A 22,117-nucleotide genomic window follows, 5' to 3' on the forward strand; every position below is an offset into this window, starting at 1 on the left:
TTCGAAAGGCATGACAAAGTTCTTGTTATTACCTTTTGTGGTTGTTTTTTTCTGTGCTTGGCCTTTTCAATCAGTGACTTAGGAAACTCCACCTATCTCTCTTACCAGGAAAGAGTCTCCATTTTGATGTGCATAAAAGCTAAAGGTGCCACCTCCATCTCTTGGTGTGAAACAAGAAGCAAAGAAAAAAGAAACCGCGTTACACCTTCTCATGTTCTGATGGCCTTTTCCGGTCCCTGCAAGTGGCTAATCAAATGTGCAGCATTGCTTGCAATCCTAGCTGCACAAGTCAATGGCATAGATATCTATCTGGAATGGATTGTTGACATTAACTACATCAGTCCTGCGCAATTCATTCAGCCAGTATGTAACTAAAGTCACCTACATTTGCTATTAAGCTTTGTACATGAAAAATCATCAAGTGTTTGGGCTTCTACTTTTTTCATTTTTTTAATCTCTGCATGTGACAGGTTATCACCATTAATGGGATGTTTCCGGGGCCTCTCATCAATGCCACGACCAATGATTTCGTCCACGTGAATGTCTACAACAATTTGGATGAACCACTACTCATAACATGGTATATTAATCTACAGTCTAAATTTTTTTTTTTTTTTTTTTTCCCCACATTTCCAGTTTCGGTCATAAGTAATTAGGAGTTGGTGCAGAAATATAAGTTAGAATGTCTTTACAAGTTTCTAAGAATGTGCTTCTCATCTTGTTTCTAATCATCTACAAAGAATGATAGTTTTAATCACCACACTTAAATCTGATGAAAAAAATGGATTTGGTGGTTGTCAAGGAATGGCATACAACAGAGACTAAACTCATGGCAAGATGGAGTGTCCGGCACAAACTGCCCTATTGAACCCGGTCAGAACTGGACTTATGTGTTCCAGATCAAAGACCAGATTGGCACTTTCACCTACTTTCCCTCCATCAACTTCCAAAAGGCCGGAGGAGGATTTGGACCCATTCGTGTCAACAATCGCAATGTCATCAATGTCCCCTTCCCTAAACCAGAAGCGGAGTTTGATCTTATGATCGGTGATTGGTTTTACAACGACTACAAAGTAAGCAATGATTATAAGCATTAGTCAAGTGTTCTTAATCATTCTCTTATATTTTAATTTTGGTTAATTCAATTAAATGTGTAACAGGTGATCAGGTCAAATCAAAACGGGATTTCTTTTGGTAATAATGTTCCTAATGTGTTCTTGATGAATGGCAAAGCCCCTTATGGGCTTCCAAATACATTAGCCTCCGAGTCCTTCACTGTCACACAAGGTGAGGACTAAGGACGGCCATGACTTGATTTTCAGACAATGCTATTTCAGATTGCTGAAATTGTGGACTAATCTAATACATGATTGTATATGGGATGTAGGGAAGACATATAGATTCAGGATATCGAATGTGGGAACTGCATTGAGTTTCAACTTTAGGATTCAGAACCATCAGATGGTGTTGGTTGAAACCGAAGGGTCTTACACCAATCAGACCACATTCGACTCTCTTGATGTGCATGTTGGCCAGTCCTATTCTGTTCTTGTTACTGCCAATCAAGTCGGAGCAGATTATTTCATGGTGGCTACACCAAAATTATTGGACACCGATGACAACAGCTCCCTTGTGGCTAAAGGGGTGTTACACTATGCCAATTCCGCCACAACTGTTACAGGTCCTTTGCCGAGTGGACCTGATCCGTTTGATCTAGAATTTTCAGTGAATCAAGCTAAATCTATTAGGTAAATCAAATTTTCATCTATTTCTGATATCACTTAATTGATCATATGGTTTACATTTCTGAATCAAAGTGATTTTGATAAGAAATGAAACTTTTTTTGGTCTTTATAGGTGGAACATGACTGCAGGGGCTGCAAGGCCTAATCCACAAGGAACCTTCAATGTATCGAATGTGACCCTAACGCAGACCTTTATCCTCCACGGATCACTAGCTCAAATCAATGGTGTTCCACGCTACGCTGTCAACAATGTTTCATATCTCACTCCTAATACCCCATTGAAACTTGCTGATCAGTTTGTCAATGGATCCGGTGTGTACCAGCTCGATGCATTCCCTGTCCATTCTATCAATGATGCTGGTGCCTATGGAACCTCTGTTGTGACTGGGGACCATAAAGGGTGGCTAGAGATTGTTTTTAAGAATGATTTGGAAGCAATGGATTCCTGGCATTTAGATGGTTACGGATTCTATGTCGTTGGGTAAGTGATCATCATCGATCATCACCCTTGCTTTTATCCCATATGGATGGGGTCAGCCACATGAATTCTCTTTTTCCACTCTTTCCTATTATACACCATGCATTCTCTTAAATTTAGGTTTTGTAAGTCGTTTCTAATTACTTCATTCCACGTAAGCTTTTAGTCTGTTTTTCATGACATGATCACAAATTGCGTCTCAGCATTTAGTCTGCTTTTCAAATACTTTGCATTTTGGACAATTTGTGCTCATGATGTTCCAATTCTCAACTTCTAGGTTTGGAGGTGGAGAATGGACACCAAAATCGCGCAATACTTATAACCTGTTAGATCCTGTTGTTCGCTCCACTGTCCAGGTGTATCCGGGATGGTGGACTGCAGTTTATGCATTCCTGGACAATCCCGGAATGTGGAACCTGAGATCCCAACACTTGACTCATTGGTACAAGGGCCAAGAACTCTACATAAGGGTTCACGACGATGATCCCAACCCTCTCAAGGAGAAGCCACCACCGGAAAATGTCCTTTTATGTGGTTAGTGCCATCCCCACAGGCTCTCAAGTCTTTCAATACCATGCCATAGTCATCATTCTGTTAAAAACTTGTTTCTGAGACATTTTTTTTTACAAATGCAGGAAAGTTCGATGGTTCCTTTGCTCCAGCGCCAGCTCCCCAGCCTGGATGGTAATACGAAATGTTGATCGTGTGATGGTTCGTCTAATGATTTTGCATAAACTTCCCATTCATGTACTTTGTTTTTCTCATAAAATTATAATGTAGCCTTTTTTTTTTTATTTTTTTCGGAAGTTTTTCCTGTGTTTAATAAGGATGATTCATGGTGACTACTTAAATTTTGTTGGAGAGGAAGGATCTTGGGGGAGGATTGTAGTCAATTGGTATACATATGATATGTGGTGTAAACCGTGTAATTACAAATTTATTCAAGAAGTTTTTATCATTTGGGTTACAGTTCTGGTTGAAGATGAGTGTTTCTTGCTGTCCTCTTTTCTCTGTTTGGAGTTTTTGATCATGGTGGTGATATTATGGTATATATCCTTTTGCTTCTTGTGTTTTTTGTATAGGACTCAGATGTTTATCAAAATCAAAGTATGAGATGAAAATTAATGTTTAACGCACAATTTATTTGGGATATTTATTCTCAAATGTTAAGTGTAGAGAGAATAGAATTAGGCAGGCAAAGTGCAACGATCAACATTGTGTCTGCATGGACAACAAGAGTTGAGTAAAAAATAAAATAGAATTATCTGAAATTTTAAATAGAAGTACTCCTGTTTGGCGGTAATGTGGGATGTGCAAACTGATTGTAGAACGAATTGAAAAACAAATTAAAATTAAGGCTGGCAATAAAACCATAAAAGTATACCAGCTATGCATTTGTTTGAGTAGGACAGCGTGGATAGTCTCTGGTTGTATAGGCGCATTTTGACAAAAAAATTGTGAATATGAAAATAGTGACAATGTCTACATAGTTTGGGTAGTTGTGATAAATTGTATCAAAGCCACGCTAATTCTTAAGAGAGGATGATTATGACGTACCCCTCTTGTGAGAGAGATTTTTGGCGATTAAATATGTGGACATTCCTAACTCTGTAGACACGTTTTTAAAAAAATTATGAGTATATAGAGTATGCAAAAAGGACATCTACACAGTAAGTGAGAGCGTGAGAAAACACAATATCTAAAACACCATATCTAAATGGTAGAACGGATTAGTAATTGGGAATTGTTTGGCAATTATTTTCCATCATAATTGATGGCATGAATAATTGCCACTTGTCAGTACCAATCTCAAATGTTATAACTGCATCAATGTGCCATGTCATCGATCAACAGGTGGGATCCAATCACCATTGTCTACCATAAGGCCGGATCTGCTTGGGTGCAAACAGTATCATGATAAGAAAGAATAATTCTTGATCAGCTGTCGTATGAAATCCTAATCTATATTAAACACCTAAACTACCGAGTTAACAATGGAAGGAAAAGTCGTCTTCTTTGTAATTATCTCCATTGTTTTTTTGTCCCGGTAAGTAACTATTTCCATTGTTGATTAAACTTTCCTTCCATTCAGTTTTGCTTTGCCGTTACGAATATATAATTGAAAAACAAAATATATAAGTAATTATCTCCATTATTTTAAAAATTTTTATTTTATGATCATATATATTGTTAATTACTGTTGAACAACCTATTATAAATATTTTTGGTTTTATGTCAAAATAATTTCGAGTTAATATGTTCCACATTCAGTTTTGCTTTGCCGGTACGAAAGCTTTTGAAACTGTAACAAAACAATGGTCTCAATCTAAGTTACGCGTGAGGCAGGTTGCTAGAGTTTGAAAGCTGCTTGTATTATATATTTTGTTTATGGCAAAAGAATGATCGAAGTGCAAATAATCTTGTCCATGAAATATATGGAATTTGTCGAGTAATACAAACATAGATATATATCCCTAAATAGAAATAAATATGACAAAAATTTGTTGGTTTCTCTCTCAAAGAAAGTTTCTCATCCACAAGCAAAAACAACAAAATAGTCATCCAATTCAAGCATTGCACAAACTAGTATATATCATTTTAATTAATAAGAATGAAATAGAAAGCCTTGAACGAATTCCTTGCAACATAATATAAACTCAAGATCGATGTTTTGACGTAAAATATATTTTTTAAGTAAAATATTTTTTCTAATTTTACTTTCAGTATTTGACAAAATTCAAGATCGATGTTGAGATTGAATTTATTGAGCAAGTGTGAAAATAACCAGTTGAAAATTGATGAGTAAAAATTATTTGTTATATTACGTTTTATTTTTTTTATAAATATTTTGTAATAACCAAACATAAATGTATATATATACAAAAGATATTTTACATACGGGCCTAAATTAAAAATACTACTGATCATGCTTATGCCCATTCCCGGCAATTGCAGCAACACCGGCATAGATTTTTCTCTCCCACCTTCATTTTTGCTGCAAAAAATTTAGAAAAGGTGGGACCCTAAAGTATGAGGTAGTCAATATCAGACTACCTGTCAGAAAACAAGAACTAGACAGGCCAAATAGAGTCCAACTAGGTAAATAATACCACAAGAAACAAAAAACACAAGGTTTTTAAGCATTGTCCTAACTCTACTTCTCTCTCCATTCTTTCTCTGAAAGTTTCACCATCATTAAGCCCCCTTTCAACCTTCTCTGGCCGCTACACAGAACAATCCAACCCATAACATGGCAACCTTTGGCCACTGCTCACCGCTAATTTTCCTGGCAATTTTTCTCTCTCATCTTGCTGCGGTCGCCAATGGAGAGGATTTTTTTCTGGACTGGCATGTGGCGCTGAACACAACCATCAAACCAGTATATGTGGATCAACCGGTACGAATTGAGATTGGTTCTGTTGCTTTTTTGTTAGGGCACGAGAGAATTAGGGTTAGCATGACAATATTTATGTTTTTTTTTTTTTTTCAACAGGTCATTACCATCAATGGAATGTTTCCGGGACCTCTTATCAATGTGACAACCAACGATGTTGTTCATGTTAATGTGTTTAATGATATGGATGAGCCATTACTGATGACATGGTATATCACTCTCTCTGTCTCTCTCTCTATATATATTTATACATATATCTATGTATACATCACATACGCGCACATTATGCTGAATTCACTTCTCTAGATTTTATTTTTGGTAAAAGTCTGCGGACTTGTTATGTGGTTGGCTCATGGACAATATTAATATTGAGAACTTCTTGTATATGGAAGTTCTCTCAGATTGTAACTCTTTTAATCATACATTTCTTTCTTTGTTAGGGAAAAAAAGGATTGTAATTAGTGAAAATATATATTTTAATTTACCACTTTTTATCCAAAACTTATATATATATATATATATATATATATATATATATATATACCAAAAAAAATTAATACAAAAAATTAACTAATTGATACTATTTTGATTTAATATATTTGTGATTGTCCTTTTCATGTATGTTTTGAACGTTGCATGATAATTTATTTTGCTATAAAAAATAATTTCCGTAAATTTCAGTAAATTGCAAAGCTTTATCGTAGTTATGATTGTTTGAAAAACAATTCTGAAATAGCGAGAAAAAAAAAATACAAAATCCTTTTGTTTTATAACCTAAAATGAAAATTTTATTTAGAAGGAGTGAGATTAGGTAAATAAGTGAGGATTTTGTACTAGCCTAGGATCAAGAAATAAATTGAATTTTTTTTTTTATTATTCTCTCTTCTCAGTTTCAATTTGGAGAAAGATTGAGAGGGTAATGGAAAAAAATTTGATGAGATGAACTAGATGTATGTTGGGAAAAGTTATGTGCACCTTTATGAGAGAAATACAAAAATTAATAAAAAAAAAGAGGACTAAAATGATAGACTTGATATTTTTCTTTGCATTTTTCTTTTCAGTTTTATAATCTTCAAGTAAGGGTATATTTACAATATTAAAAAATTATATATACAAAAGTATAACTCTTGGGGTTGCCCCACCCGTCCATATGTGGCTCCACCAATGCATATATGACCTACTTTAATTTGGTAAGGAAGCTAGCTAGCTGTTACATATCTCATAATTCTATTAAAATATTTGTGTAATTGTGTTCACAAAATGATGGAAGAGAAGATCAAGTACATTAGAAATATATGAAAATTTAGAGAATTAAAGGCAATAATCATTAATTTAGTTTATAAATTATGCAATTCGAGTTATTATTGTTTTAATGATTTAATGGAATATTTGAAATATGGGTAATGCACCTTTTTTTTTTTTTTTTTTTTTTTTTTTTTTTTTTTTTTTGGGTTTAAATAATTTTTGAACTATACAAAGATTGTGCCTAAAATGTGTCACATATATAATTATGAACATTTAATGGTACATATTGGTAAAAAGGCTTTGATATTGATAGTTTGAAATTAACCAAAATTGTACAATATGTGGTATGTTGGTGTAGGAATGGCATACAACAAAGACTAAACTCATGGCAAGATGGGGTGTCGGGTACAAATTGCCCGATCCAACCTAGTATGAATTGGACCTATGTCTTTCAAATAAAGGATCAAATTGGCAGTTTCTTTTACTTTCCCTCCATCAATTTTCACAAGGCCGGTGGTGGTTTCGGAGCGATCCGAGTTAACAACCGGGGTGTGATTGCAGTACCATTTCCGCTACCCGAAGCTGAGTTTGATCTTCTCATTGGTGATTGGTATCACCATAACTTCAAGGTACCCTTTTTCAGAATAACTTGAATTTTGAATTTGAGCTAGGTGGGTAAGGGGCTAAGCGGTAAGGTGAGATTTTCTTTTATAATTATTTAAATTTTAAATCCTTAATAGTTGATGATAATTGGAGTCCTATCTAATCGAAATTTTAAACCATTAAAAGTTACGAAGTATGGAAGCTTATGAGAACATGTCGTATATATAATAGTATTCGTATTTGACACCCTGTCTGAGAATGATACTTGATGGACAATTTTGAAAACTTGTCTAATATTGTATAGCCATGTCCATAGATTAAATATAATTTTTGCCATTTCGGAAACTTAGCCAACACATCTTTGGCACTTGATCCACATAACACATTCCGGGTACACGGTCACCACATCTTACACTCATCGTCATAGTGTGTATAAAGAAATACACGATAATTCTAAAAATAACATTATGAACATATATATATATATATATATATATATATATATATATATATATATATTAAAGTGGCTAATCTTTTTTTCTGTAAAAAATTGAACATTCAACATGTGTGGGTATATAATAACAAAAATATAATCATAATGACAAGATAGAAGACTAATATTATGTTTATAATATATTCTTTTTGATATTAGAATAGCTTCATATTCAAACTTATGTAACTTTAGTATAAAATTTAGAAATTAAATAAAGTTCTATAATTGTTGTACTCAATAGATAGATATATAAACGGATATTTATATTTATATTTATATTAGTCATGTCTAGACATGTCTTACTCCTACTTTTTTTGACATGTAAGATATCCGTTTTATATTGTGTTCGTTCCTCATTCAATATACATGGAAGTTGTTATTTTAAAATGATATTCAAATTAAAATTTAATTGCATATAATCACATAATTTATTCAAAATCTCGTACCACTTAAGTTACTAGACTAAAGAAAAATTAATAATTGATTCATACATGTAGCTCATCAATATGCTCATTTTCTTTTATTAATTTGGTTATAAACTTTTGATTTATCAGTTTGAAAAGTATTTTTGTTTATGCTTGTTTGGTTTATCAATATGATCTAGTTACATCTAACTTTGTTTTCTCTCGTGGCCTCAGAGTGTTAGGGACACTATGAATGCATCATCTTGTGCCTATCATAGTAACCCTGATAGAATGCTCATGAATGGTAAGGGATGGGACAAGAATCATTCAAAAGTTCAGGAATCCTTCACTGTTACAAAAGGTAAAAAACCGATTGAATAACGTCAGTGTCATTTGAGTACATTTCGATTTTAAGTCAAAAGAGTTTTAATGAAATGGAGAACCGAAAGCTCCCTATCGGTTAGAAACCACAGTTTTAATGAAATATAGAGCCGAAATATCCTACCGGTTAGATAAGACAATGCTTTACAAACTTATTAATCTCATAGACAAGCCGAAGAGCTTATCAACCCTTAAAACACAACCAAAGGGTCTTTGGCCCAATGGTATAACCTTCCCATCTTCAAAAAAGAGGGGAGGGGTTCGAGTCCCGGCGTGGACAAAAATGTGTGTGTGTGTGTTTGCTTTACCATCTAAAAAAAAAAACCCCTGAAAACATACAAGCAGGACTTCAACATGGGTCACCTTAACGTTTGAAGGTCTGATAAGCCCTCGTCTGGTTTGTTCAGTCAGTCTAATAGATTTGTAATTAATTTTCTGATTAGATATACTCAATTAAGAGTCATGTGAGAAAAGTTGAGTGTATCTATTGAATAGGATATGAGAGCTTCCGACTTCTCATTTTTCTCATTTGTTTAAACTCTTCAAAATATTATTACTCTTTCAATTAACTACAAGTTTTATGTGTTGATTACATGTTTGATTTGCATTTATGTAGGGAAGACTTATAGATTTAGAGTATCAAATGTGGGGATTGCGTGGAGTATAAACTTTCGAATTCAAAATCATAAAATGGTGATAGTTGAAACAGAAGGATCATACACCAATCAAATGACACTAGATTCTCTCGACATACATGTCGGCCAATCATACTCTGTCCTCGTCACAGCGGATCAAAACCCTGCAGATTATTACATAGTAGCAAGTCCTAAACTGATTAATACTTCTGATAATAGCACTCTTGTGGCTGTGGGCTTATTACACTATGACAACTCCACCACACCCCCTAATGGGCCTCTACCCAATGGGCCCGATCCGTTTGATCAAGTATTTTCAGTAAATCAAGCTAGATCCATTACATGGAACTTGACCACTGGTGCAGCGAGACCCAACCCACAAGGATCATTCAATGTGTCAAATGTGACACTTTCACAAACCTTCATTCTTGAAGGATCAATAGCTGAGATCCATGGTAATCCTCGTTACACCGTTAACAATGTGTCTAATCTAATTCCGGACACTCCTCTTAAACTTGCTGATCAACTCGCTAATGGCTCCGGTGTTTACCAACTCAATCAATTTCCTGTCAATTCTACCTTATCGGCCTCCATCAATGGAACTTTTGTTGTGACCGGAAATCACAAAGGGTGGCTAGAAATTGTGTTCAAGAATGATTTACAGGTCATGGATTCTTGGCATTTGGACGGATTCGGATTCTATGTTGTTGGGTAAGTATCACTATCTTTTTATTATGGTAGATGTATAATACAATATCTATTATTATTATTATTAATGTTTCTGTTAAACGGACAATTTAAAAGGACCACATATCAAAACTATTGATGAATAATGAACCTAATTTACTTATGCTACGATATGCCATGGAGATAATGGGCCATCATAATTTGAGTCAAGACTTATTGGATTTTGAAACTTAAACTACAGACTGGATTGCACAACATACACAACGTGACCCCAGACAACTTATGATGGCATTGCACAAGTTCCACGTCAGCTTATATATATTTTTTTGAGTCATGCTATTACGAGGTGGAGCTACAAATTCTACAGAAAAATCTATTAAATGATTCATCTGATTTTTCACATATATAAAAAATTTGAAGAGTTATCTTGAGGAAGCTCTCTTGACAGTATTACTATAAAAATTTTTTAATAAATAAAATTTTAAAATTACACTTGACTCTCAATGAATGCATCGATCTAACATATGCAATCCACTCGAATATGAAGTTCTATGCCAATTCAACATGTTCCTTCTTTCAGAAAATAAAAAAATGTATTTATCTTTTTATCCACTGCTTCTTCTTTAACTGTCACACATTCTCTGTTTTTTTATCTACAGGTTTGGAGTTGGAAATTGGAAACCTGAATTGCGTTACACATATAATCTGTATAATCCGGTTGTCCGCTCTACAATTCAGGTGATCATCTCTATATATGTGTAAACGTACTTAAATTTATAATGTGTGTCTATATATATATATATATATATATATATATATATCATATTGTAGCATGCACACCCACACGTGTGACATAAATATGATCAGGTTTACCCAGGAGGATGGACAGCAGTTTATGCATACCTTGACAATCCCGGGATGTGGAATCTTAGGTCACAACATCTGAAAAATTGGTATTTGGGTCAAGAGCTCTATGTGAGAGTTTATGATGCTGATCCCAACCCCGCCAAGGAACGACCACCACCGGACAACTTATTGTATTGTGGTTAGGACCATATCCATTATACATTTGAGCCTATGTGACACTCCATTAATCTTAGTTACATTTTCTCTTTTATAATGGTTTAATTCTCTCGTTTAACTATTCACAGGAAAGTTTGATCCTCCACCTCCTCCACCACCTGCCGCTGTACCACCTCCGCCAACACCAGTTCCTCCGGCGCCAGTGCCGTCTAGTGCTACACCCATCCCATCGGTGGCATGGTAAATATTAAACAAAAATAAGAAAGATATTATATAGAATTTGACTATGTTTAAAGAAGTATTTTATATAGAAAAATACCAAACTTACCCGGCGCGCACCCTAAACCCGAATGCAAGAGGTGGGGTTGTTAGACTCACAACATGATATCCTTTCTCTTTTTGAGTTGCAAAAATTATTAGATAGTTCCAGAGCACGTGATGTTGGTCAATAAGACAAATGAACTTGCAACCGAAATATTAATTTCTCCTCTAACACGGGTGTTGGTACCCTAGCATTACTTTTTATAATAATTTAAGTCTATTAAATATATATATATATATACACTCGTTAGGTTACATTAGTGTTTTAAAAGGATTGAAAACATTATTTACTCTAAAAAATATAAATACTCCATTTGTTCTATAAAAAAAAATGTCCTTTTTTTAGAATATAACTTTTTAAGAGTATATCTATTAATGGCTTTTTATTTTTTTTATTATAATGGTAGGGAATGAATTTTCAAATATATCCTTCTTTGACAGCTACACGTACTTCTATAAAAGGAAGGCAAATTATAAAACTGTGAATACTTTTTTATAGAACAGAATGAGTAAAAAGTACTAGAAATGGGAATATTGCATCCGTGTGTTTAAATTTGATGAATTCAATGTTATTACTATACATACCCAAATTTGACATATGTAAAAAAAGTTTTAAAAAGAGCTTACCTGAATTCATGTACTAACATATTTATTTGTTCACTTTTGACTATTCATTCAATTATATCTAGTAATTATGTTATTTCTTGTTGCATGTTGGTAGGTTTTATATGGCGTTGATGTGTATCCTCTTGGTTCTTTAGATGTGTATCCTCTTGGTTCTTTAGAGTGCTCTCCATACTATATACACGGCGATATTTTGAAGGCACACCAGCTGCGAAAGAGCCTGTAAATGTAATTTCGGGTTTGGAGGGTCGGGAATTGGTTTTTATTTTATTTTATTTTTTATTTTTGGGTGATGATAGTTATTTGATCACCATATAATAGATATTTTTATTTGGTGCATGTATATTTAATATTTTCCTGAAAAATGAACAAATGAAAATTTATGTTTTAAATCATTATTCATTAGGATGAGATCATTGTTTGGTGCTGTAATTTCTACCTCCTCAGAATTATTTAATGATTTTTAATTTTTAATTTTTTTGTATTGTTTATTTGTTGCTTGAGAAATTCTCACAAGTTGTGTAAAGAGAACTAAACTAGAGGCTTAATTTTTAGTTTTTATATTTCGATAAAAAAAAAGAAGTTATAGGCCAATTAAACTATCTAAAGTGGATTGTGAAAGTTGAGTCCTTAAAGGAGCAAAAGGAGCAAAGTGAGTCTATAAGTGGTGTGTGTGAATTTCTTTTTAATGAAAAAAAATAAATAATAATAAATAAATAAATAAATAAATCTAGAACCCAAACTTCCAGGTGGTGTAATTCCATAGCTGCCATTCCATAGCTGCAACTTATAAAATGTGCCCATGGAAGGGTAGTAGGCACTTACTACCTGGGTTTTATGGCTTTGTGTTCAAAGATGGTTATTCAAAACTGTGTTTAAAGATAATGTGGGTTTTTTTTTTTTTATAGCAATTCTTAGAATGACAAAAATTTATAGAGTTTACACGCGCACACAGGCGATATTATAAATTGGGATAATGTATAACACATGTAGTATAGATATTTGTGAGCGACAACAACAAAAAGGAAGAAGATACTTAAAGTTTAGGTTTTTTTTTTTTTTTAAATAAGTGATATTAAGAAGAAAACGAATTTACATATATAATTGCCCACAAATTTGAGGAATATAGTGATTAATGTTTGTTTCTACATTGATTGGTTGAGTAAGAATTATATACAGACCAGCACTCACATTTCTCTTTAAATATCTATACTCCACGAATTGTTGCCTGCAAATGAGGCTCCTATCCCATTTATAGGCCTCTTCCATCCTAATGAATAGCTAGGATTCAATACAATTAACGAATAAGATTCACCTCCTAAAATTCTTTTCTAAATATTAAGCCTACTCTCTACTCCTCCAAAAACATTCCCACTATACACACTGCTAAAATATTTTAGAATGCTTCAATATTCCACACAATTCTGAAATACTCTAAAACTTAATTTTCTACACCCATCAATCAAACATCATGCATCCATAGTGCTCTGTGTGTCATCTGCATGGGGCCACCTCTTTTGATGGGGCGTGCCATGTTGCTCTGTTTTGAGGGGAATAAAAAGGTTTCTCTTAATACAATTTTTCAAACGTCGGCACAAGAGGAAGTTTTGAGATTATAAAACAGGGTCATAATTGTCTATCGAATTTGGGTGACCTAAATTTTGGGAATTATGTTGGATACAAATTGACCCGAATGCTCATAAGCAATTCAAAAAATATTTGGGTCATAATATCCAATTTTATTATCACGTTTTACAAATAGGTTATTAACTGATCATGACCAAATGGTCAGTAGCCCAACAATACTAGATCCATACTTCCCAAAGAAAAATCTTACATTCGAGCCCTAATGGAAACGATATGCGTGAGTCAATTGTTTTACCTTTTTTTTTTTACTGATTATGCCCCAACATCGATCAGCCCGGGCTTATCACCCGTCCTACACCCACCCAATTGCCGCCCTAGAAAATACCTATACAAGAGTAAAAGGGATATCACTCCGAACAAATGGCCAGAAGCCATGAGAACAAAGGCAGCAATTGGATGAAGCTTCAACCAAGATCCAGGCATGCCACTTACCAATAACCAAGGGATTCCCCAGTCATGAAGAGGTGCTGCTACTACAACCTTTTTTTTTTTAATTTTAACAGGTAAATTTAAGTATATAGATGTGTAAAGTCCATAATTGGGGGTTGTGCTAGGACTGTGTATCCCAACAATTACAATATAGGGCTTAGGCCTAGGCCCAAGTTGGAGAGTTCCAACGACAGCAATTCAAAGCCCAAGTTGAGAGATCCAACAACAGCAAATTCAAAAACTGATGCAGGTAACGTTAGCCAACAAACAGTCCGGTCATTTTTTGTGTTTATAATTTAAATTGGTAGAATTTGAGAAAAATTTGATTTAATTTTATGAGTTATTTTCTTTTGTCAATTCTAATTCCAAAATTTCAATTTCATGCTTGACAAACATAGCTTAGAATTATTATTATTCTCCATAGACATTAGTTTAGATGGTATGAATACTACTCTTTAAGTATTGTTCTAATTCGGTTAAAAAATTAATATCATGGATAAATGTGTGTTTACTTAAACTTTTTTTCGAAGAAACTTGTATTATTCTCTTGTTTCTTTTCATTCCTATGTATCTGCCTGAGTGAATTAATGTGGCCAAAGTTGAATTTGTCAGCAACACAGTTTGAATTTTTTATTTTTTTATTTTTTTGGATAAAGTACAATAAACCCCCTTGACTATGGTTTTTTTTTCAATAAACCCCATTGTCTAATTTTTTTTACCAAACCCCCTCCAACTATTTGAAGGGTGAACAAGTAGATGTTTGGACCAAAATACCCTTATTATTGTTTTATTTGAATCATAATTCATCCAAACTTCAAAAATTTATTTTTCACAAATCGTACATCAAAAAATTGCAAATAGTATATGACGAAAAACTTATGGAACATGGATTCTAGAAATATAAGATTTGTGCAACATGCCACTATAACCAGAGAAAAATAGGTAATTTAAGAATTTGCTCCAGCAATCTTATTTTATTTTTAGAAAATAAAACATTCAGGTATTTGCAAGAAAATTTTGAGAAATATTCATTGACATATAGATCATAACATATAAAAAATTTAGCTCCAATAGAGATAGATTATTCATTTTGAATTTTTTTTTATTTAAATGGTGAGTCTAGCTATAAGAAAATAAAAATACATTAACGCACAATATGATATCTCATGAAATTGGTCTTGGGTCTAAATTTTTTTATATGTTATGCTCTATTTGCAAATGAATAATTCTGAAAATTTTCTTACAAATATCCCTAGTATTTTATTTTCTAAAAATTATGGATTGAGATTGGTTCTGCTGATTTTTTGTTATGGCACAAGAGAATTATAGTTAGCATAAGAATATTTACGTTTTTTTTTTTTTTTTCTCGACAGGTCATTACAATCAATGGAATGTTTCCTGGACCTCTTCTCAATGTGACGACCAACGATGTTGTTCATGTTAATGTGTTTAATGATATGGATGAGCCACATGATATATCTCTCTCTCAATCTCTATATGTATATATATACATATATCTATATATATATATATAAACATCTCATACACACACATTCCATTGATTGGGTCAAAATTTTTTATATGTTATGGTCCATTTGCAAATGAATAATTCTGAATTTTTTTTTTTTTTACAAATATCCCGGATATTTTATTTTTGCAAATATCCCGGATATTTTATTTTCTAAAAATACCGGTATGGATTGAGATTGGTTCTGCTGATGACATGGTATATCTCAGTCTCAATCTCTATGTGTGTGTGTACACACACACGCACATCACATACACACACATTATGTTGAATTCACTTCGCTGTTTTGTTCATAGGAATAAGAATAATGATCTCTGGTTTATATTATTTCATCTGATATCAATAGGCTTGCCGAAGTTATTTTTGGTAAAAATCTGCCCCTATGTTGACTTGTTATGTGATTTGCTTGTGGATGATATTAATACTGGGAACTTCTTGTCTATTGAAGTTATCTCAGATTTTAACTTTTTTAATCAGTACATTTCTTTCTTTGTTAAGGGAAAAAAGAATTGTAATTAGTGAAAAAATATATTTTAATTTATCTCTTTAAATCCAAAACTTACGTATATGGCCTACTTTTATTTGGTAAGGAAGGTAGCTATAATATATCTCATAATTCTATTGAAATATTTGTGTAATTGTGTTCTCAAAATGATTAAAGAGGAGATCAAATACATTAGAAATATAAGAAAACTTAGAGAATTAAGGCAATAATCATTAATATAGTTCATAAATCATACAATTCGAGTTATTACTGTTTTAATGATTTAATGAAATATTTGAAATATGGGTAATGCACTATTTGATTGTCTTTTTTTTTTTTTTTTTTTTTTTGTATAAATAATTTTTGAATTATAAAAAGATGTTAACTAATGTGTGTCACATATATAATTATGTATATTTATGGTACATATTGGCAAAAGGGTTTTAAGATAATTAGTTTGAACTTGACCTAAATTGTACAATATGTGGTGTGTTGGTGTAGGAATGACATACAACAAAGATTAAACTCATGGCAAGATGGTGTGTCGGGTATGAAATCCCGATCCAGCCCGGTATGATTTGGACCTATGTCTTTTAAACAAAGGACTAAATTGGCAGTTTCTTCTACTTTCCCTCCATCAATTTTCACAAAGCCGATGGTGGTTTCGGACCGATCCGAGTTAACAACTTGCATGTGATTGCAGTACCATTTTTGCCACCTGAAGTCGAGTTTGATCTTCTCATTGGTGATTGGTATCACCATAACTTTAAGGTACTTTTTTCACAATAAGTTGAATTTTGAATTTGAGCTAAGAGTAAGGGTAAAGGTAAGGCGAGATTTTATTTGATAATTGTTTAAATTTTAAATCCTTAATATTTGATGATATTAAAAGTTACAAAGTATGGAAGCTTATGAGAACATGCTGTATTAGTATTTGACACCTTGTCCGAGAATGACACTTGATTGACATTCTTGAAAACTTGTCTGATATTGTATGGCCATGTCCATAATTTAAATATAATTTTTGCTATTTCAAAAACTTACTCGACACATCTTTGGCACTTAATCCACATAACGCATTCCAGATACATGATCAAAGTGTAGAAAAGAAACACGTGATAATTCTAAAAATAACATTATGAACATATATTAAAGTGGCTAACCTATTTTTCTATATAAAAAAAGTGACCATTCCACATGTTACGGTATATAATAACAAAAACATAAGTATAATGACAATACAAGAGAGTAATATTATGTATAATATAATATATTCTTTTTTATATTGGAATAACTTCACATTGAAACTTATGTAACTGAATAGATATATAAACTGTGAAGCCCCCCAATTTTCAAGTCATGGGTTAATCAGGTCCACATATCAAAACAATTAAGTATTTAAACAAACACAGAATTCAAAATGAATAAATAATAATTATGTTGAAAGGAAAACTAAATAATAATTAATAAATTCCGACTATAAATAATCCTCCAATAAACTCCATCATTATAATAAATTTTCAAAGGTGTAAAACTCGTGAATCCCATAAATCAAGGATCTCTAAAATAATAAATGAATATTCTAATAATTTAATAGAGAATATCATGACTAAAGACTATCAATAAATATAGATCCTACTTTGAATAAAAATGAGAGTAGATAATAGATAAAGTTTGAAGTTGCGGTCCTTAACCTCGAGACTGGAAACTCTAAGAACCTGAAAAATATAAACAATAGTGGGTTAAACCCGGAAGATATACTAAATCCCTAAAAACTAATAAACAATCCATCTCTATCTAAAGCTCATTTAATAACTACATAGTCCATACATATACACACTATAGATAATCACTACATATAGAGCGCCTCGACCAGAATAGATGGAGACCACTCAAAACACACCAAAAGTGGTCTGGTGTCCCAAAGTCCTACCCAGGGAAATAAATCTTCTATACTAGTGACATATCTCTAGCAATATACGCCCCAGTTCTAAACTCTGATCATGAGACCGTGAATTTACTCATATCAGATTACATAATTAATGAATATTGGGTAACTAATCCCGAAACATTAATAAACACCGGATACAAATCCCTGAACATAAAATCACAAATAAATAATGCTGGCAACAAATCCTCGAGCTTTGACCGTAAACAAATAATGCTGGGCAACAAATTCCTGAACAATAACCATAAATAATTAACACTGGGCAACGAATCCCTAAGCATTGAACCACATACCCCTACAGAGACTAATCATGTCTATGGCAACTAATCCAACAAAGTATAGTGAGTCTAAACTTAATAGTTATTTCACGTTGTTCCCCATTACATACATATATCAATCATCGCAACCATATCTTAACATAGTTATAAAGTAGATGTGACTAAACTTATTAGCTAGCACACCTATATATACCTAAGCATCATAGCCATATCTAAAATGGTAACACATCAGTGTTTTTAAACATATTAACTAGTTCACACGATTTCATAACACATACATATATTAACCTCATACCAAGACAGTCACGATTCATATCTTGGACATTAATAACAATTAATATACATGATTATAATCATTAAATCAACCCATTGTAATTATTATTACAAATATAACAATTATAAATATAGTGTAAACAACTTATAAGTTGATTAAAGCATGTTCCAACACATACATAGCATATTAATCGAGTTGTAGTAATTAATCGAGTTTTAGTGTGCCGAAAGCAAATCTGAAAATAAGCCTAAAAATAAAGTTTCTCTAAAAATTCTGGAAAAATATAATAAAAAACATAATCAATAAAAATTACTAAATTTAAAATTTGAGAACAATCGTACTTCGTTTTAGCCTCCAACAAAACTCACAAAAATATTCTGATATCTCTTAACAGATTTAAAAAAACGATTTCGAAAATCTAAATGATGGTTTTCAGCTAAAAACTAACATGGCTCACAAGCTAATGCTAGTGAGTTTTTCTTAATTGATCGTTTTTTCACCAAAAAAAAAAAAAAAAAAAACTATGATATGGTCAAAAATGGACTTATCGAATTGTTGTTTAGAATTCGGTCCAGAATTCCGTCATACATATCCGTAACAATTTTGTATAATAAATTAAATAATGCAATTACAGTTAATCAAAGCATAAACAAGGTTAAAATTCATCAAACAACAACAATTTGACCAAACTAGGGTTTTCAAAACTAAGTTAATAATTTTAGAAAAACAAAGATATACATGCATATATACAGAAACCAAAAACACAAACATCATATAAACTTAATTAATTTATATGAATTAAATCTCTAAAATCTCAGCAAAAGGTGTAGAGCTTATAAGTTTTGAGGGGAGAAATAGAATATAACTCGTTTTAGGATTTTCAGATCAAAAATCAAACCACAAGCTTCTGGTCTTCTTCTCCAACTCCGACAACTTTCAAGTTGCTGTCGTTCTTCCTCCTAGGTCCCGTTTCTACCCAAGCACAACCTCCTTTTTCCTCCATTGGTCTTTGTTCAATTCTCTCTCTCAAACCCTCACATATTGTTATCTTTGTTTGCACGTACTAAAAACCCTCTTAATGTAACTAACATATATATATTTATACCCAATACACTAATATATATATATATATATATATATATATATATATATATATAACCCCAATCCTAATACAAGTCAGACAACTTAATAAAACATAAATATATAATATCAATAAGTATATTAAATATAATATTACGATATAAGTAAAATATGTAAAACACTCAAATACACATACACACACACAAAAGTATATATATATATATATATATATATATATATATATATATATATATATAACACATACCCATGGGCTTTTGAGCCTAATTAGCTCATTTAGGCCTTCTCTTCCATAATTCAAGACCAAACCTTTGGCCTATTTACTTAGTCCAACCCATTGAAAAAAAATTTAAAAATAAAATAACAAACAATTTAAATAAAACAACCAATTTCACAATAAATAATTAAATCACCCAAGTACCAATAAATAAACACATGGCAAATAGATTACATCACAAACAAACTTACAATTTATATCCACAAAATCAATTAAACAATTAAATAAAATAAACAATTAGCACAATAATAATTAATCAAACACAAATAGACAATCAAATCAAATAAAGAAATAAAATAAAATAAATCCTTTAAATAAATAAATCCTTTAAAAAGTTAGGGGTATTACATAAACATATATTTATATTTATATTAGCCGTGTTTAGACACGTCTTACTCCTACTTTTTTTAGAATTTGACATGTATTCGTTTCGTATCGTGTACCATTTCTCAGTCAATATCCATGAAAGTAATTATTTTAAAATGATATTCAAATTAATATTTAATTTCAGATAATCACATAATTTATTCAAAATCTCATACCACCAAGGTCATTAGACTAAAGAAAAATCAATAATAAATTCATACATGTAACTCATTAATATGCTCATTTTTCATTTATTAATTTGGTTATAAACTTTTGGTTTATTAGTTTGAAAAGCATTTTTGTTTATGCTTGCTTGGTTTATCAATATGATCCGGTTTTAACTAACTTTGTTTTCTCTTGTGGCCTTAGAGTGTTAGGGACACTATGAAGGCATCATTTGGGCGTATCATAATCACCCTGATAGAATACTCAGGAATTATAAGGGACGGTACAAGAATCATTCAAAAGGTCAAGAATCTTTCACTCTTACAAAAGGTAAAAAATCGATTGAATAGTGTCAGTGTCATTTCTATTTTAAGGTAGAAAAGTATTAATGAAATGGAGAACCAAAAGCTCCCTATCGGTTAGAAACCACAGTGAGTTTTAATGAAATATAGAACCGAAATATCCTATTGGTTGGATAATTCAATGTTTTACATTCTTATTAATCTCACAGAAAATACAAGCCAAAGAGCTTATCAGTCCTTAAAACATACAAATAGGACTTCAACATGGGTCCCACCTTAATGTTTGAAAGTTCGATAAGCCCTCATCTGGTCTGTTCGGTCAGTCTAATAGATTTATACATATTCTTATTTGATATACTCAATTAGGAGTAATGTGAGACTAGTTGAGTGTATCTACTGAATGGGGTATGAGAGTCTTCGACCCCTCATTTCGTTCAAACTCTTCAAAAATATTATTACTCTTTCGATTAACTACAAGTTAGTTTATATGTTGATTATATGTTTGATTTTTATGTTTATTTAGGGAAGATTTATCGATTTAGAGTGTCAAATATAGGGATTGCGTGTAGTATAAATTTTCAAATTCAAAATCATGAAATGGTGATAGTCAAAACAGAAGTAAACCAATCAAATAACACTGGATTCCCTTGACGTACATGTTCGTCAATCATATTCTGTCCTCGTCACAACGGATCAAAACCTTACAGATTATTACATAGTAACAAGTCCTAAATTGATTAATACTTACGATAATAGCACTCTTGTGGCTGTGGGTTTGTTACACAATGACAACTCCACCACGCCCCCTAGTGGGTCTCTACCCAATGTGCCCAATCCGTTTGATCAAGTATTTTCAGTAAATCAAGCTAGATCATCACATGGAACTTGACCATTAGTGCAGCGAGACTCAACCCACAAGGATTATTCAATGTGTCAAATGTGCCTAATCCAATTCCAAACACTCTTCTTAAACTTGCTAATCAACTCGCCAATGGCTCTAGTGTTTACCAACTGAATCAATTTCCTATCAATTCTACCTTACCGACCTCCATTAATGGAACTTTTGTTGTTGTTAGAAATAAAGAGAAACTGTATATTGTATTGATGTATGAGATGTGTTATATAAGAGTACATGGGGGTTTATATAGGATAGGTTATATGTGGTGAGCAAGTCATTACCATACAAGGTATGCTAGATATGACAATGAGGGTAGGTTAAGACAACTACCATATAAGGTAATATTATATATGGTAATGATATATTATAGAATATATTCTAACAATACAT

The 22,117-nt window shown here is 32.3% G+C and overlaps 2 protein-coding genes and 1 pseudogene across 2 annotated transcripts; all 3 read left to right on the forward strand.

Moving 5' to 3' along the window:
* Window positions 1–219: 219 nt before the first annotated feature.
* On the forward strand, window positions 220–2,762 carry LOC132314287 (monocopper oxidase-like protein SKU5). Its single transcript, XM_059813163.1, has 7 exons — window positions 220–363; window positions 471–580; window positions 803–1,073; window positions 1,161–1,287; window positions 1,388–1,748; window positions 1,858–2,226; window positions 2,501–2,762. Exons 1-7 carry the CDS (start codon window positions 220–222, stop codon window positions 2,760–2,762), a joined length of 1,644 nt encoding a protein of 547 aa, XP_059669146.1.
* A 2,711-nt stretch (window positions 2,763–5,473) lies between these two features.
* Window positions 5,474–11,115, forward strand: LOC132314289 (monocopper oxidase-like protein SKU5). The gene is made up of 7 exons (XM_059813164.1): window positions 5,474–5,620; window positions 5,717–5,826; window positions 7,221–7,491; window positions 8,597–8,723; window positions 9,360–10,089; window positions 10,725–10,803; window positions 10,933–11,115. The coding sequence occupies exons 1-7, from the start codon at window positions 5,474–5,476 to the stop codon at window positions 11,113–11,115; spliced, it is 1,647 nt and encodes a 548-aa protein (XP_059669147.1).
* Window positions 11,116–14,040: 2,925 nt separating this feature from the next.
* The window catches only part of LOC132314290 (monocopper oxidase-like protein SKU5), a 41,267-nt pseudogene continuing 33,190 nt past the window's right edge, over window positions 14,041–22,117 (forward strand).

The sequence above is a fragment of the Cornus florida genome, unplaced genomic scaffold (genome assembly GCF_030987335.1).
Source record: "Cornus florida cultivar Cherokee Brave unplaced genomic scaffold, ASM3098733v1 CherokeeBrave_3.0.0_Hap2_Chr06, whole genome shotgun sequence".
NCBI classification, from domain to species: domain Eukaryota; kingdom Viridiplantae; phylum Streptophyta; class Magnoliopsida; order Cornales; family Cornaceae; genus Cornus; species Cornus florida.

What these genes read in the sequence shown, in the direction of transcription:
- LOC132314287 (XM_059813163.1), top strand. Translation starts at nt 220, where the DNA reads ATGGCCTTTTCCGGTCCCTGCAAGTGGCTAATCAAATGTGCAGCATTG. An exon ending in GGTTTTACAACGACTACAAA is followed by an intron (nt 1,074 to 1,160) that starts GTAAGCAATGAT and finishes AATGTGTAACAG; the next exon opens with GTGATCAGGTCAAATCAAAA. An exon ending in TACGGATTCTATGTCGTTGG is followed by an intron (nt 2,227 to 2,500) that starts GTAAGTGATCAT and finishes CTCAACTTCTAG; the next exon opens with GTTTGGAGGTGGAGAATGGA.
- LOC132314289 (XM_059813164.1), top strand. Translation starts at nt 5,474, where the DNA reads ATGGCAACCTTTGGCCACTGCTCACCGCTAATTTTCCTGGCAATTTTT. An exon ending in GGTATCACCATAACTTCAAG is followed by an intron (nt 7,492 to 8,596) that starts GTACCCTTTTTC and finishes TCGTGGCCTCAG; the next exon opens with AGTGTTAGGGACACTATGAA. An exon ending in TTGTCCGCTCTACAATTCAG is followed by an intron (nt 10,804 to 10,932) that starts GTGATCATCTCT and finishes AAATATGATCAG; the next exon opens with GTTTACCCAGGAGGATGGAC.